This window comes from Lactuca virosa, chromosome 2 (assembly GCF_052849685.1).
Source record: "Lactuca virosa cultivar CGN04683 chromosome 2, Lactuca_virosa_CGN04683_v6, whole genome shotgun sequence".
NCBI lineage: Eukaryota > Viridiplantae > Streptophyta > Magnoliopsida > Asterales > Asteraceae > Lactuca > Lactuca virosa.
Genome location: NC_136427.1, coordinates 206,192,544 through 206,211,234, shown reverse-complemented (window position 1 = coordinate 206,211,234; position 18,691 = coordinate 206,192,544). Strand labels below are relative to the sequence as shown.

General features: G+C 34.2%; 2 protein-coding genes across 3 annotated transcripts; both read left to right on the top strand.

Moving 5' to 3' along the window:
- Positions 1 to 4,411: 4,411 nt before the first annotated feature.
- LOC145160073 (glutamate receptor 3.6-like) lies at positions 4,412 to 8,798 on the top strand. 2 transcript variants are annotated; one of them, XM_079079145.1, is made up of 7 exons: positions 4,412 to 4,564; positions 5,082 to 5,374; positions 5,611 to 6,947; positions 7,065 to 7,342; positions 7,430 to 7,461; positions 7,541 to 7,947; positions 8,033 to 8,798. In XM_079079145.1, exons 1-7 carry the CDS (start codon positions 4,434 to 4,436, stop codon positions 8,492 to 8,494), a joined length of 2,940 nt encoding a protein of 979 aa, XP_078935271.1. In that variant the 5' UTR covers positions 4,412 to 4,433; the 3' UTR covers positions 8,495 to 8,798. The 2 variants fall into 2 exon arrangements, with proteins under 2 accessions (XP_078935271.1, XP_078935273.1); XM_079079147.1 differs by having other exon boundaries at positions 4,440 to 4,575.
- Positions 8,799 to 13,313: 4,515 nt separating this feature from the next.
- Positions 13,314 to 18,657, top strand: EMB2763 (ribonuclease II family protein). Its single transcript, XM_079079148.1, has 22 exons — positions 13,314 to 13,741; positions 13,875 to 14,012; positions 14,161 to 14,318; positions 14,427 to 14,482; positions 14,594 to 14,841; positions 14,920 to 15,317; positions 15,386 to 15,626; positions 15,702 to 15,858; positions 15,924 to 15,992; positions 16,085 to 16,210; positions 16,313 to 16,365; positions 16,451 to 16,557; positions 16,641 to 16,695; positions 16,798 to 16,897; positions 16,989 to 17,100; positions 17,205 to 17,325; positions 17,423 to 17,482; positions 17,565 to 17,670; positions 17,755 to 17,850; positions 17,967 to 18,048; positions 18,136 to 18,201; positions 18,288 to 18,657. The coding sequence occupies exons 1-22, from the start codon at positions 13,688 to 13,690 to the stop codon at positions 18,484 to 18,486; spliced, it is 2,802 nt and encodes a 933-aa protein (XP_078935274.1). The 5' UTR covers positions 13,314 to 13,687; the 3' UTR covers positions 18,487 to 18,657.
- Positions 18,658 to 18,691: the final 34 nt, after the last annotated feature.

The following is an 18,691-nucleotide window of genomic DNA, read 5'->3' as shown; positions in this document are numbered from 1 at the left end:
TCCTAAACAACTATTGCTTAACTTGGCATGTTTATCCCATCTATGCCTCAGACCTCTCATGCTTAAGTGACCTTTATCACACAAGATTCCGATCAATTCATCCTACTTGAAACAACTTGTAGTATTGTAACTAACCAGTGACAAGGTGGCCCTTTAGAAACCAGAAACTACAAAACTACCATGAACATCATAATCCAATCCTAATGACCAGTTGACCCTGTGACACTAAGACCATACAAATGATAACGAGTGTTCTTCAAAAGGACGACAATGACTTGCATTTTTAGAAAAGGTTTTATATATGTTTTACACTTATAGTTTATAAAAACATGGTCTCATGAATATTGCATGCATCCAACAATTCATGTACCCTTTTGTAAAATTCATATAACTTGTTATGAGGTTCTTTAGGTGTCAAATAAAACTACATTTTATTTGTCATTAGCCGCGATCAATTATTAACTAAAATTCGGTATTTTAAAGTCTAGTCGTAGATCGGTTTTAAGAACCGGTAGTAGTCTTAATAAAACTTCATTTTATATTTAAGACTTGGAGTTTTGGATGAATTATAAAATCACTATTTTAGATCTCCTTTCAACAATCAAAATCTTATGATTTTATGAATTTGTAGAATAAACTCATTTTATTTTATAAACTCAACTTTATGCATCTTATGATAAAAGTCATATTTTGATAAACCAAAACTTGAGTGATGATACTTATGTTTTAAATCTCATTTGGAATGCATAAAAGATAATATCAACATGTTGCGTTATGTTTAAAACACCAATATCATATTATGTTCAGACGCAAAAAATAATCACTAGTTTTATTATTTGTCGTTATAACGCTATAAACCGATTTTAGCCTTTTTAATAAAAACTCATTATTTATTATAAAGACATGGAGTTTATATAATGTTTAAACATCTTTTAAACCAGTTCAAATACTTTAAAGTTGGATGTTTATAAGTTTTACAATAAAACTATTTTCAACAAAAAAAAACAATTTTTAATCGGTAAACCGTTTAACCGGTAAAAACATTTTTATAAATATCCATTTATTAGACCTGGCAATTTAAGACAGACATACACGAATCTGTGAGAGACACGACACGACACAAATACATCTTAAAATTTGAGATAAATCTTATTTCACGTAGTGTAATCGTGTCGTGTCAAATTCGTGGCTGACACGTTTTTATGACACGAATACACGAATTGTCAAGTCTACCATTTATAAACATCTTATGTTATCTTTTAAATATTTTTTACTCAAACTCCAAATGATATTATCTTATGTTAAAATATTGTTTGACATGTAAAACTCATTTTCATACACAAAACATAACATATAATAACATAAAAATAAACATCATATGCATGCATTTTAATGTGTATAAACCAAGCCATATCTAGTAATAATTTTTGTGAGTCATCACAAGAATTATTAAGTCTTTCCTAAAGGACTTAAGAGACACTTCAAAAAGTCTTCAAGCTCTAACTTGCCAAGTCAACTCTTGCTTGCAAAAGGACTTCAAATCTTCATGTTGTAAGTTACAACACTTAAATCATTAAGACTATAATTAAGCCCAAAACCAAAAGTAGAAGCTTATGGTTGGAATTATGATCTTAAATGGTTAAGTCATCTTCAAGGTGGTCATTTCTTCATCTTGTTACATTTAAAATAAAATACAACCAGTCTAACTAATTTATTACAACAAATCAACAAATGAAAAATTTCCAATTTATCTATTACATCTTATGAATAAATAAATATCAACCAAACACAACACAAAGGTCCAAATGACTTGTTTATACACAACAACATATCAAATATTATAACAAACAACTATTTGTTTTTTCTAAGGCAACTTTTATATAACCAAAATGTATGAAAAATGATTATATATAAAAATAAACAATTTTTAACCAAGAAGTTGCCAAAGAAGACAAATATGAATTTTTCTTAACCAAAAGAAATTCATACTGGTTTTCCAAAAACCAAAGATTATCAAACATAAAAAATCATTCTAACATATAAAAGATGGCTCTGATACTACTGACGGGTTTTGATACAAAATATAAGTTTTTTTTTTCACAAAAACCAACAACGGAAGACTTTAAAATTAACAAGTTTATTTTTAGTTCATAACAAAACCAACCCATCATGAATCCATTTATAGAGGTTAGAATGAAATAAAAAACACAACCAAAGAGTGTTTAGAATGACAACCTTTGAAGCCTTTGAACCCACTTGGTTTTGGGGTGTTGATAAAGATGAAAAGATCAAAGAATATGATATTCTCTACAAGTATCCACCATCAAAAGTAAGACACTTGGAATGCTAGTTCCTTCTTGTATAAAATACTTCTTCAGCCTTTAAGTGCTTAACTCAAATAAGCACTAAAGGAGAAACATTTTAAGCCACCAAATATTGAATAATCTTCAAAAGAAAGCAAGAGAAGATGCAAGATGCATCTTATGGTTTTGGTGAAGAATAGAGAGGAAGAAGAGTGTTTTTCTTAGCAAAAATGCAAGTCTCATGCATCTCTTATATAATCTATACAAAGTAAGGCATAACGATTAAAATACTCTAAAATAATGACTAACATAAGGAGCATGGGAGACAAGGCCTGGAGGTTGACAAGTAACCCCATATTTTAATATTTTTAGCCATACCTCTTGAAAAGAGGAGGATTATTCAATTTTTATAAACTCTTAAGTTTATAAAATATAAACTTTGTCTTTAGGTAAAAGACAAAAGAATCCAACTAGTCCAAAATGTTGTGCATGACTTATTAATTTATACCATATGAAATAATAACTAGTTATACTCTTTTATAATTATTTATTTTCACAAAACAATAATTATTCCCTAATTAAATACAATAATTGATATTATTTATTAATAATCGTATTAATAATAAATATACAAAATGTGCCAACTTGATAAAGGTGTGACCCTATAGGATCATATATTATTAGCAACATCACTCCATAATGATTCTTGGGCATATAAATTCAACAAAAACTTCTAACCCTAAGTCCTTAATGACATCTTAAGAAATGAGTTAACTCATTAAGCTCTTAATCAACCAAGTCACCCAACAAAACTTTACAGAGGACCTTCAAACCCAAAATACACCATAAAAATTTATGCTTTATGGACATGCATGTCCAATGCATTTCTCACCTAAAATAGGTCAAAACCAAGGAAGAAAAAGGGTTCAAACTTAAGTATGAGGCCAAATACACCAATGGACACTAGATCTGGAACATATAACTTCAAATGGACCTCTAGGATCCATAAAGTTGCTAACTTTATGGAATCCATTTCTTCAAACTCTCACGATGTGAAGAAAAGGGACAAGAACCCTAGATCTAGAAGCACAAACTAGAAAGTTTGGAACTTGAATACCCACAAGGGTCCAGAATATGCTCAAGATGGTGATGATGAAGTTGCTTGCTGGAATAATGCGCCAAAACACCTTATTCTTCTTCTTCAAATCACCAAGAATACCAAAATGAACCAAAACTCTTTAAGGGAGGCCAGAGTTTTTAGGTAGAGGGTTGGAGGCTAAAGAGGATGCCCTAATCCTCTGGAAATGTTGCTTAAATATGGGAGGAAACCTTAAATTTACGGGCTTGGGCTAGAACAACTACCATGTCGTGACCAACCTATTGCTACGCCGTGACACTCATTAAAACACGCGTTCAGTTTATTCCATGCCACGTTGTGGGCATCCTTGCACCACGTCGTGGCAAAGAGTTTTTCCCAAAACTCAATTTTTGGTCCCTGATAAATATTGAGTTAAACCAATCTAAAACATGGGTGTTACATTAACGGAGATGGATTAGAAGGTAACAAGGCAAGGGACTAAATGTGTAATCCAAACCTCCAATGCAACAACAGAGACCATTTTTGACAAAATAAAAAAACTAAGACTAAAACTGCAAAATTGGACCAACCACAAGGACGATTTCTGCAATTTAGTCGATAAATAATTATTTTATAGATAGAAAAGCCCATTAAACCATTGCATGACGATTGGTCGGAAGCCATTGGAGATTTGAAATAGATTCTATGCACGTCACCTCCCCATTAAATCCTGCACAAACCTCTCCAAGTAAATGCTCAAAAGATTAAAAAGGAAACATTACAAAGTTGAGATTGGATTCGAGAGAATGATCTTTCAACAAAACACGTGGCAAGAAACTCCCGATTCGTCTATATCGCACATGTACATGTTTGAAGTAAATAGTGGCAATTACCGCCAGAAAGATTGAAATTTCTTCACACCATTCACAGGTCGATCACGTGAAGAAACCAACAAAGTAAGACATCAATGTTCCATAAATGCTTCAAGAACGCCAGTGAAAGTGATAATTATCGTTATCACCAAAAATAGCAAGAAAATTTCTACACCATACATGAAACGACCCTCTTTGAATTTTGGCTATACTACAGCACCAGGACCCACCGGCCAATCTGCTCCCTGCTGCAAATTCCTCTCATTTAGTTCCTTCTGTGTTCGTTGCTCTTCTTTGTATCACTGTGGATGGTTGCTTATTAGTCTGCTCTCTCTCTCTCTCTCTCTCTCTCTCTCTCTCTCTCTCTCTCTCTCTCTCTCTCTCTCTCTCTCTCTCTCTCTCTCTCTCATGTACAAACACGTATATGTATTTTTCACAATATCATATGTTTTCTTGTGTTTAAAAAACCTTATGTTCTTATGTCGTTTATCTGTCCATTGAGTTGTGGACTGAGGCTTATTTTTGTATGTTGGTACTTGTACCGATTAGGTTGATGGGTTATTTCTTCTTAGCACTATGAAGTTGAACACAACATGTTTGTTATTCCGCATAAATGGTTTTTGAGAATTTTGTTCTTTTTGTCACTTGAACTTTCTCTAAACTATTTACTTGTAAACTTAGTACCCAAATAGTTGCTCAGAATTAGCTACTATCACCTATCTTGGTCAAAAGTTTACTTCACTGTTCGTTTTTATATAGCCATGCATGCTATTTGATCAATCTAAAGTTACTTAAAGTAAAATTCTCTTGTGTTGTTTTACATAACAGGGTGTACGAAATAGAAATGCCTAAGAATCTAGTTTGGGCTTTTCTTGTGTTGGTGGTTGATTTTGGTGGATGGTTCTCCGAAGGGCTTGAGAATACCAATGTTTCTACAAGACCAGATGTCGTACATATTGCATCTATCTTGACATTTGATTCAATCATTGGAAAAGTGGCAAAAATCGCTTTACAAGCTGCAATTGAAGATGTGAATTCTGATCCCACTATTCTTAATGGAACCAAGCTGAAATTAAATCTTCATGATGCGAATTACAGTGGATTTCTGAGTATAATGGAGGGTAAGTAACTCTTTTAAACACTTGCTTAGTTTTACAACCAGAAAACCATGTATTAGTGACGAATTTTAGCGACATATTTTTAGTTACTATGTTAAATTATTTTCAGTGACCGAATTCCGTCACTAATTTTTTTTAAAAATATTTTCTAGTATAAATAGAAGTCAAAAACCAGTTTCATCAAATACAAATGTTAACTTATATATAGTTTGTGGGATTTAACTTGTTTCTGATAACAGCTTTACAAGTCATGGAGACAGAAACTGTGGCTTTAATAGGCCCCCAAAGTTCAGTCATAGCTCATATGGTATCACAAGTGGCAAGTGAGCTCCAAGTTCCTCTATTGTCTTACACAGCCACTGATCCTACATTATCTTCCCTTCAGTATCCTTTCTTTGTGCGCACAACTCACAGTGATCTTTATCAAATGGCTGCCATAGCAGACATAATCAAGTACTATGAATGGAAAAAAGTAACAGCAATTTACGTAGATGATGATCTTGGAAGAAATGGAATAATATCATTAGGAGATCAATTAGCATCTAGAGGATCTCAGATCTCCCATAAAGCACCTATTAAGCCACTAGCAACAAGAACAGACATAAGCGATGTGTTGGTTAAAGTTGCTTTAATGGAGTCAAGAATTCTTGTTGTCCACACGTATGCAGATAGGGGATTGGATATACTTGACGTGGCTAAACACCTTGGCATGTTGGATAGTGGGTATGTTTGGATCGCTACTAATTGGCTCTCAACAGTCATAGACACTACCTCCTCATCACTATCTCTCAAGACAATTGATGTTATGCAAGGGTTTATCACATTAAAAGCATACACAAAAGATTCAAACCTTACAAGAAAGTTTGCTTCTGAGTGGAAAAACTTGACAACGTTTGGTTTGAATACTTACTGTTTATACGCATACGACACTGTTTGGCTGCTTGCTCGTGCGCTTGACACTTTCTTTGATAAAGGTGGAAACATTTCATTCTCAAAAGATCCCAAGTTACAAGGGTTACGAGGAGAAATCTTGAATTATGGTTCTTTGAGTATCTTCAATGAAGGGAATTTGCTGCTTCATGACATCTTAGATGTCAAAATGGAAGGATTAACAGGACTTATCGAGTTTACTTCTGATAAAAACCTTGTTTTTCCTGCATTCGAAGTTATTAATGTGGTTGGCACTGGTGTTAGGAGGATCGGGTATTGGTCAAATTCTTCGGGTTTGTCAACTATTCGTCCAGATAAAGTCAACACAAAGCAATCTGATCATCAATCAAGTTCTTCTGAGCTATTGCACGCAGTGATTTGGCCTGGTTTAACAGTCCAAAAACCACGTGGATGGGTTTTCCCAGATAACGGAAAGCAGATGAAAATCGGTGTTCCACATCGTGTCAGTTTTCAGGAATTTGTGGGAAAAGCAAGACACAGTGATTCATTCAAAGGATACTGCATTGATGTGTTTACATCTGCTACAAAGTTACTTCCGTACGCTTTGCCATATAAGTTTCTATCATATGGAGATGGAGTTAGGAACCCAAGTAACACCAAGCTTGTGAACTTGATACACGATGGTGTGAGTATTTCTTCCTAATTTCTTCCGATCATTATATAAAGAGACTTAAAGCAATATAATCCCACATGATCGATTCTCACTATACTTTCTTGCTAAAGTTTTTGAAATTCAATACAGGTTTATGATGCTGTGGTGGGCGACATAGTTATCACTACAAATCGGACACGACTCGCAGATTTTACACAACCATTTATCGAATCTGGGCTTGTTGTGGTTGTGCCCATTAGGAGGTCGGGCTCTAGTACATGGGCTTTTCTTAGACCATTCTCTCCTTTAATGTGGACTATTTCAGTAATCTTTTTCTTAATTGTGGGAGCTGTTGTATGGATTCTAGAACATCGTGTAAACGACGAATTTCGTGGTCCTCCAAGACAACAGTTTGTCACAGTTCTATGGTAAGTGTCTTTCTGTAGTATCTTACAAAAATTTGCTATTTTTATGAGGAAGCAGGATCTAAACAAATGGATTTTGTTCCTTTTCAGGTTTAGCTTTTCAACGCTGTTTTCCTCCCACAGTAAGTGTCCCTTTCATGTTTCCAAAACCAAACAAGATGTCATATAATATATAATCTTACTCGGTTATTGTTTATACAGGAGAAAACACGCTCAGCACTCTTGGTCGTATGGTTGTACTCTTATGGTTATTTGTGGTTCTCATAATAAACTCGAGTTATACAGCTAGTTTGACCTCAATATTAACAGTTCAGAAGCTTTCCACGCCTATTACAGGAATCGAAAGCTTAATACAAAGCAGAGAGCCCATTGGGTACCAAGAGAATACGTTTGTGAGTGATTATCTTGTAGGCGAACTTGGTATTCAGGCTTCTCGGCTGATTCCTCTTTCATTGCCTGAAGAATATGAAAAAGCGCTAATAGATGGTCCCCACAACGGTGGTGTTGCTGCAATAGTCGATCAACGCTCATACATTGAACTCTTCCTTTCAACCCGTTGTGAATACAGCATCGTTGGTCAAGAGTTTACCAAAACTGGATGGGGATTCGTAAGTTGGAAGTCATACTTCTGTTTTCACAATTTGAGTTATAAAATGATTGATAGTATTGTTTTGTTATTTTGTTTTATCACAGGCCTTTCCACGAGACTCTCCTCTAGCAGCAGATATGTCCACGGCTATTCTAGAACTATCAGAAAACGGTGAACTAGAAAGGATCCATGACAAGTGGTTGATGAGAAGTGCATGCAGCTCACAGGGAACAAAGTTTGAAGTAGAGCAGCTGGAACTAACGAGCTTTAAAGGCCTCTTCATTATATGTGGAATAGTTTGTTTGCTTGCTCTCATCATATACTTTGCACAAATAATCCACCAATTTATCAAACACTATCCAACTCTTTCTGAGTCTAGCGGGAGAAGTCTTCAATCTGGACGCCTTCAAACGTTCATTTCATTTGTTGATGAAAGAAAAGAGACAGTAACAACACATTCCAAGAGAAAACATTTCGAGGGAAGTTCAAGTGGGATGAATGCAAATGATGAATCGATTTATAGCAATAAAATTAGTAGGAGAGATTTGTCATTAAACAGCTCGTAATGATGAAACTCATCGATCATTGTAGTCGTTGTGAAGATGCTTTTTGTGACGAAGTAATCCGTCAAGAAAGGGTATCTTGTCGCTTGTTTTCCATCTTTTCAATCTAATTTGTAATATTTTGTTCCGGGCATTTTTAGATTTAGCCATAGCAAATAGCAAGTTAAGTGGGTACAGATTTAGCTGAGGATAAGCATGATGTTTATCTTAGAATATTGTATTGGTATTGTAAAGTGCTGATTGAATTGTAAAGTACTAATCAATCATGAGCTCAAACATATTAAAAAATGGCTATATTTTAACACAATGATTTCAAAGGAGAGGGAAAACATGGAACAGAGAGGTATACTTTGAAAAGGCTACTGGCTTTTATTGCATCTTGTGAATCACATACCTTATATTGACTTGTGGAGTATGATTGATCATCATTTGACCTTATAGTCGCTCGGCTGACCAATCATGCGCTTGGCCGGATTGATAGTTTTTTTAGGTCAACTTATTAGTATAAATATACCTTTTGAATTTGTGTAGCATGTTGTATGTAAGCCATTCGATAATAATCAATAAAATCTATCTCTTGTGTTTGTTTGTGGACGTAGCTGATCACTTTGATCATGTAAGCCACATTAAATATTATGTTCTTTGTTTTCTATACATTAGTACTCTATGTAAAATCGTTTGAATCATTTGTTGAAGTGCTTAAACTCTAACATCTACACTTTCTGAACATTTAAATAACCACAATAGTTTAAGTACATAGGATGATAGGAAATTAGGAATGTAGATAATTAACTACAACCTAAGTCACATGAACCTAATAAAACTACACTAAACGGAAAAACTGATAGAAAGAATAGTTGGCTGACAAGTTGAAATTTTCTTTTTATGAAAAGTTGACATTATTTGAATTTATCTTCAACAAATTCCTCTAACTCAAATCTCTTATTTCCATCATTCCCATTTTTGTCTTGCAAACCTTGAACAACTTAGTTGGGAGTGCCTAGGGGTGAGCATACGGACTCGAACGAGACCCATACCTGGATCATGACAGTTTTATATTATCAGTTTGGTTCTCAGTACATGAAATCACACTCAATTGGTTTTAGTTTTTTACTAGTGTTCGATACACCGGTTCTCGGTTATGGACCGGTACATGAAATCACATCTTTTTACTGTTTTTCAACCTTTTAGCTTTTATGTGTATTTTGTGAAATTTTTAAAAAATCCAGAACTCTTGTCTTTTTTCGGATTAACATGTGACCATTTTCAGCATGTAGTTTAATGTTTTTACTTCAAATTAGGCTATAATTTCATCATTTTTGGTTCCGTGTTTAATGAGTTGAAGTCCCCCGAAATTAGAATATTAAAGCTAAAAGTTTTTTAGCTTTTCAGTTTTATGCGTACTCTTTAAAACTTTTCAAAATTGCATAATTCTTTCGTTTTGATTCGGATTAACATGAGATATTTTCCAATACGTAGTTTAAAGTTTTTTTACTTCAATTTAGGTTATAATTTCATCAATTTTGGTTCAATATTCAATGAGTTACAATTTTCCAAAGTCTGGATATCAAAGCTAAAAGTTTTTATTTTTTTAACTTTTATTTGTAATATGTAAAACTTTTAAGTGATAAGCCAAAGCATTTTAAACAAACATAAAAAATGTAGGTGGCTGGAAACCATGCAAAGAAAGCAATAAAAGCACTTGAAGAAAACAAAACGTGAACCTTCGAATATTTACCGGTATGGAAAAACGTACCATTCACTCCAAGTGGATTTCCAAGATAAAATACAAGCCGATTGGTGAAGTCGAAAGGTAAAAGGCATGTTTAATGGTGAATGTATTTACACAAATGAAAGGTGTTGTCTTCCACGATACACCTATTTTTAGGACTTTACTTGCTATAACTGCAAAGAATGATTGGATCATTCATCATTTTGACATTAACAATTCTTTCTTTCATGTGGACCTCCGCAAGGAAGTATACATGAAAACACCATAAGGTTTTGCAAAGGAAGGAGATACAAGAGTTTATAGATTGAGGAAGTCTCTTTATGGACTTCATCATGCCTTACGTACCATAGTTTATAATGTCGTTAACTCAGTTAAACTTCGAGTAGTCAAATGTTGATGCCTTTCTTTTCATACACAATAAGGGAAGTATTTTTGTTACAAACTTGATTTACGTAGACGATGTGATCATTGTCGGAAACTACGCAACAAGAATACGTGAAATAAAGGACCAACTTAATAAATCAGTTTAACATTAGAGACGTGGGCCCATTAAAATATATCCTAGGGTTCGAGGTGGCTAAGACACATGATGGGCTTTTTCTAAATCAACTTAAATACACTTTTGACATCCTGGGAGACAATGGAATGCAAGGGTGAAAACCTAGCTATATTCCAAGGAGCAAAATTTGTAGTTAGATGATTGTGATGATAACCCACAGGTTGAAGCAAATAAATATCAACGTCTAATGGGTAGGTTACTCTAGCTATCTTCAAGCAAGTAGGTCTGACATCGCATATCCAGTCAACAAGCTCAGTTAGTTTGTTTCAAATCCTAGAGTACAACACATGAATGCAACTTTAAGAGTGCTTTGGTATTCAAAGATAACTCCGAAGACAACTTTGAGTTAGGATATATTAATACCATAAGATAGTGGTTTGGACCACGTTGCATATTGTGACCGATGCATATTGGTTGGGATGTGCTTTTACAAGGCTCTTAAGGACCGATTACTTGCTTCTTTTAGGACGAACATTGATTTTGTAGAAGACGAAGAAACAAACTGTGGTTTCATGTTTATTTGATGAAGCAGAATACCGAGCTATGACAATTATTGTCAGTGAAGTTCTTTGGGTACGTTGGTATTGAAGACTTTGCAAGTGACACCAACATGGCCAACTGCATTTTTCTATGATAATCAAGCTGTCAGACACATTGCCAAAAATCATGTTTTCCACGAATGGAAGAAAGGTGTCGAAAATGGATTTTTACTTTGTAAGAGAACATGTGTAACATCCCAAAAATACCAAGTAAAATTTTCATTTTAAATAAGTCAAAACCATTTATTCATTATCCCAAAAGACGATCAGAGTAAAATGCAGTGGGCTACTCCTATGGTCCTTCCTTGAAATGTCATGGGCTACCCACATGGTCTAACATCCAAGTGTCATGGGCTACCCCATGGTCTTTCATGCAATTGACATGGGATATGTAACGTCCCAAAAACTCAGAATAAATTTTCATTTTTAAAACATTAAATCATATAACATGCGAATCCCAAAATGAGGGTCGAGGCTAAGTGCAACTAAGGTGGGTCCAATGACCCACCTAATTTTTTTAATTTATCTAAAATTTCTATAGAAATTTTTTAGTGACCTAGCTTAAAAAAAAATTAGGAACTACCTTACCTATAAAATCTTTGAATTTGTATAGAAAACTTTCTATACCAAAATTAGTGAACCATGTAGTTTTCTATTCTAGACTCGACACTGCCAAAATCATTCAATGTGAAAATAGTATCTAAACATCAAAGTAAAAATCACAATTTATCAAATGCGGAATAAATTTTAGTGTGTAGTCACGCCGGACCCTTCACTTCTGAACTAGAAGTACCTGAAACCATAACATGAAACTGTAAACACAAAGTGAGTTTCCCCAAAATACCACATACCATAAATACAATAGGCCTTGCCCGACAACCATCGGGCCCCGCCCAACATACATAGAAACACATACAACATATGTAAGAGTCACACAGACAGCTAGCAAAGGTCCATAAAAATGATTACTTGATGGACATGCATGTCCTCAACTCAACTTAGGTCAAATGGTAAGGAAATGACCTAACACTCAATCAAGATTCACAAATCCCAACTAAACTTCATATCCATAACATATGATGCTCAAGGGATACAAGAGAGCAATAAAGTTGCCAACTTTATTCCATCCATTCACTCAAATAAACTCTACGAACCAAGAAGAGACAAAAACAACCTAGATCTAAGAGAATAACTAAAAAGGTAGAGACTTGAATCCTTACAAATGGTCCAGAAGGTGATAACCAAGCTTGAAAGGTGTTGCTAGCTTGATCCTTGCACCAATACTTCCTCACTTCCTTCCAAGGGCACCAAATCTACCCAAAATGAGCCAAAACCACTAAGAGGGAAAGGATTAGGGTTTTTCTGAGGTTGAGGGGGGGAGGGGTGGGGGTGGGTAGAGGCTAAGAAATGAACCTTAGAATCGAGTTAAAGGGGCTTAAATACGTAGGAAACCCTAAACCTGAAACCACATTTGAGAAATTTAAGCTGGGTCCTACCAGTCACCATCCCATCTTTCATCATTCTGAACTTCTATTTCCTTTCCATCTGTAGTGACATTAACGTCTTCACCATCCCTTCTTTTTTCGGTCCTTCAACTCCGACGCACCAACACCACAACCCTTCTATTGGGTTGTGGTGGCGGAAAATTCAATGAAGAGACAAATGGGTTGTGGTGTTGACTTCAACTCCGACTACCGGTTATAATGGTCATATGTGCACACTTCCGAAAAGTTTGTTGTGTACAAAAAGAAATAGTTAACCAGATGTGAACAAACCGAAAAATTAATTACCTTAATAAGTTGACTTCCCTTTTCGGACAGGTTTCTACTTTCTAGAACACAATTCACCCCTAGAAAAATCTTATGTTTAAGTTGAGAAAATTAAAAATAAAATTATAAATCCCAGAATTTAAAGAGAATCCTGTTTGTATAGGTTTTTATAAATCCTTTCTATTTCTATTTCCCAAAAATTTAATATCAAAATCCATATCCATGGGATTGGTTTCGTTGCCCTCAACTTCATATAGCTCCCGTCTCTCTATAATTATCACTAGCATCGCCCCCTTCGTCCGCCTCTCTTCCTCTTTCTCACTCTCCACCGGAGATAACTTTTGCCAACTCCTGGCCTTCACCGGCATTTGCCTTCGTCCCCAAACGACCTCAATTTAAATTTCAAATCCGTTTCACAGATACCAACGCCAGAGAATTCGAAGAGCTATACGAATCAAACTAGAGGCGTGCAACTCAAGAATCGAACATACCATAACCCGCCGCCATAGGAGTAGGGTTGGAGCTCAAACCCTCATTTATTCTTCGCTTCTGATAATAAACACCGCAGTTGGAACACTCGATTAACAGCAAAAGATCATGTTACAAAACAAGTCATTCGTGCGAAAAACGAAACAAGGGAAAGTTATCAAGGTAAGTTCTTGACTTTACATTCCCTTAGAAAACCCTAATCTTGATAACCCTAATAATTACTTTACATAATCATCTTTTGATTGTCAGCAGTTAGTTTTACATATGGTGAGTAACAATTGCTTTGTGAACACAGGTGGTCAGAGAACATTACCTTAGAGATGATATATACTGTGGGGCTTCGTTTTGCCAAAATTGTGATACAAAAAGCGCTCGTTTCAGCTCCCCTGACTCCACAATCCTTGTTGTTGATACTAATGTTGTTCTGAATCAGGTACACTTAATGTTTTTTCATTTGATAATTCATTCAGGATGTTTGTGGCGAAGTTTCTTTTTGTTTCCCCTCATAATAACCTTCTTTGTTACTAATTACTGTTAAACCTCTCTTTACATATACTCACACATTTTCTTCTACGTTTTAGATTGATTTGCTTGAAAATCCAGCAATTGACGATGTTGTGGTGCTCTCTGTGGTACTGGAAGAAGTCAAGAACAAGAATCTTGCAGTTTACAACAGATTGAGAGCCTTATGTAGCAACACCTTAAGAAGATTCTTTGTATTTTCTAATGAACACCATAAGTAAGCCTCTTATTCATTTATAAGATTTCTCAATATATTCAAAATCAAATGTTCATCAAATTTTAACATGTTATTGAACATCTGGACATTTTCCTCTATATATTTCAGAGACACATATGTGAAGGGTATGGCAGGAGAAAGTCCAAATGATCGCAATGACAGAGGTTTAATTGTCTTATTCTCATATAATAAAACTATATTATAATATATTAATATTGTAAGATACTTATATATATATATATATATATATATATATATATATATCACACTTTCAGCTATTAGGGTAGCAGCACAGTGGTACAAGAACCATCTTGGTGGGCCCACAAGAGTTTTAATGATCACAAATGACAGAGAAAACAAAAGAAAAGCCACTGAAGAAGGAATTTCAGCAGATACAATCGAGTCATATGTGAAATCACTAAATCAACCAGCTCTTCTTGACCTTCTTGTTCAACCTCATTTCTCTGAGGATATGGAAATTGAAGACTTAAGGCCTTCAAAGAAGAAAGTCATATATACCGAGGTATTGATATTCTATTCCCAAAAAGTTTAATTAATTAGTTTTTATCTACTTTAACCACATGTTTATTATGTAATGCAGCATAAACCCATGTCAGAAATTACATCTGGAATCCGATGTGGAATATATCATCAAGGAAAACTTCGAGTCAACCGATATAATCCATTTGAAGCATACGTTGGAAGTGAAAGTATTGGTGATGAAATAATAATATTTGGGCGTGGAAACATGAACAGAGCTTTTGATGGAGATGTTGTAGCTGTTGAACTTTTACCTCAAGATCAATGGCATACTGAAAAATCCCTTTCCATAGCTGAGGAAGATGATGAAGAAGATGACTCCATTCACCTCGCACCCAACAGTGCAGATGATGCTCCAAGAATTACAAATTTGCCACAAGGGTCCTCCATAAATTCCAATATTGCCCCTTCTCGTCCTTCTGGACGCGTTGTTGGGATTATAAAGCGCAATTGGCATGCGTGAGTTTAACAAATTGTAATTTTTTTTTTCTTTTATGTTTTTGACTTGAGATTATGTTTACACACAGATATTGTGGATCTTTGGAGCCTATGGCTATGCCAGCTGGCAATGCGGGAATTGCACATGCTTTATTTGTTTCCAAGGATCGGAGGTTTCCTAAGATAAGAATCCAAACAAGACAACTTGGGAATCTTCTAGATAAAAGGATTATTGTTTCTGTTGATACTTGGGATTGTCAATCCAAATACCCTTCTGGTCATTATGTTCGTACAATAGGAGATATTGGAGATCGGGAAACCGAAACAGAGGTATTATTTTATTATATTATAATTTTATATTAAAATATTATTATAATGTTAAATAATATTGGGGAAATTTTGTAGGTTGTGTTAATAGAGAATGATATAGATGCAAGACCGTTTTCTGCTCAAGTGTTATCATGTTTACCACCATTACCTTGGTCAGTATCCCCTGAAGATCTGTCAAATCCAATAAGACAGGATTTGAGGCATTTAAGAATATTTAGTGTGGATCCTCCAGGTAAAAAGACGATAATACCCTTGGTCTTGAGTCTTGCAAATGAATAATGTTTTTGATTGGTGCAGGATGTAAGGATATTGATGATGCATTAAACTGTACTTTGCTTCCAAATGGGAACTTTGAAGTTGGAGTTCGTATCCTCAGCCCCATTTTATTTATAAATTTAAGAACAGAATTGAGTTTTTTATTTTTTATTTTGTATGTATCCTTTACTGTATTTGAAAAGATATTGCTGATGTCACGAATTTTGTCCACCCTGGCACACCACTTGATAGTGAAGCTACACAAAGAGGAACTTCTACTTACCTTGTTGAACGCCGTATAGACATGCTTCCCAAACCTCTTACAGAAGGTATTTATATTTATAATTTTATAAATATATAAATTATAAACTTTGCATTATATAAGTATATAAATATTGAATTATCAGTTTCTGACTGGATTGACTTTATAGATATATGTTCTCTTCGTGCTGATGTGGAGAGACTCGCCTTTTCTGTTATATGGGTATGGTTTTTTATCAACTTATTTGGGTTGGGTAATATTAATTACAAGAAATTAATCTTTTTTTTTAAAAAAAAAAAAAATACAGGAAATGACTCCTGAAGCACATGTTATATCTACTAGATACACAAAGAGTGTCATCAAGTCATGTGCTGCTTTGTCATATGTTGAAGCTCAAGCAAGAATGGATGACAGGTGCATGAAAGTTCCTTAATTGTATAAATTACTTAAATAATTTTCATTTTATAATTCATAATGTCATTTTTTTAAACTTTCAGCCGACTTATGGATCCAGTAACTATAGATTTGCGAAATATGAATACTTTAGCAAAGGTATTCAACTTATTAAACATGTATTTTCAGCTCTCATCTTAATTTATAATGAGCTTTATTTATTTATTTATTTTTATATTTATAATGTCATTTGGTTTGTAGATAATGAGGCAAAGGCGTATTGAAAGAGGAGCCATAACTCTTGCTTCTGCAGAAGTCAAATTCCAAGTTGACACAGAGACTCATGATCCTCTTGATATTGGTAAAATTTTGATTTGTTTAATAATAAACAACTATATTCACATTATAAATTATTAGATAATTCATTAAAATTACATTTTTGCTACTTATAGGCATGTATCAAATTCGAGAAGCAAACCAAATGGTTGAAGAGTTTATGCTTGCTGCCAATGTTTCAGTTGCTGAACAAATCCTTAAAAGCTTCCCTCAGTGTTCCCTCTTAAGGTTAATTAATAATACTTTCTCACTTTCTTTTAACTTTTACATTTACCTTAATGGATATATTATTATTATTATTATTTAATTAATTAAATAAATATTATTTACAGGCGACATCCTAGTCCAACAAAAGAAATGCTCGAACCTTTATTACGCACTGCTGCTTCTGTTGGCCTTGACCTTGATGTCTCATCATCCAAATCACTTGCTGACTCACTTGACCAGGCTGTGGTTAGTTTGACTTTCCATTTTCATTCACTCATCATTATAAAACTCTCTACCTAACTTTTTTATTATATTTTCTATTATAAAAAAATAAAAAATCCAGGGTGATGATCCATACTTCAATAAATTGATCCGTATCCTAGCAACTAGATGTATGACACAGGTTTGTATTCTACTATCATTAAATCTTATTATTATTATTTTTTTTAAATCATGGGAACAAAATAAATAAATTTCCACTTCAGGCTGTTTACTTCTGTAGTGGGGATCTTAGCCCCCCGGAGTTTCACCATTATGGGCTTGCTGCACCTTTATATACACATTTCACCTCACCAATTAGAAGATATGCAGGTAATTATATTATATTAAAAGTCAAAATAAAATAATTATTTTCTTGTTTTGAATCTTATTTAAAAAAAAAATTGGTTGCAACAGATGTGATAGTGCACAGATTGCTTGCTGCATCTTTAGGGATATACAAACTGCCAACCATATTCCAAGATAGACCACAACTCACTAGCATTGCCGACAGTAAGACATAAATAATAATATGAAATTAAAAAAAAACATTTTTTTTTTCATAAATTTTAACCAATTATGTAACATGGTAAATGTTTATTTATTTCTCATTTAATTTTTTTATTCAGATCTAAATTATCGACATAGAAATGCTCAGATGGCAAGTCGCTCCTCTATTGAGCTTCATACCATTATATTTTTCAGAAAAAGGTATTTCCAACATAGTCCTTCTTACTTCACACACACACACACACACACATCTTTATAATCATCATCATCATCATCATGGTTTTGTAGGCCTACTGACACTGAAGCTAGAATTGTGAAGATAAGAGCGAATGGATTTATTGTTTTTGTGCCAAAGTATGACTTTATTATATATATAAATTGTTAATTATTTTTACATGGTTTGACTTTTGAGGTTGATGGATTTGACTTTTGGTATGTAGGTATGGTATTGAAGGACCTGTGTACTTGACAATGAGAGGTGAGAAAGGAGGTGGAGAATGGGTGGTGGATGAACAGCAACAGAAGATCAAAAAGACTGATGGATCAATTGCTTATGGTGTTCTTCAAACTGTACAAATCCACATGGAAGTTGTTGAACCACAACCCAATCGCCCTAAACTTCAACTCAGTCTTATTTAACAATTATAATAATTTAAACTCTGTTTGTTTTATACTTTTATATAATACTACTTTTAGCTTGTATTAAGATTGCAGTAGAGATATTAGGACATACACGCAGTTTTCTACTTGTCAATGGATTTTGAGAATGATTGTTTATTTTTATGTAACATGAAAAAGGATATTTTTTGAGTGTCCATCTTGCTTAGGATACGTATATAAGTAA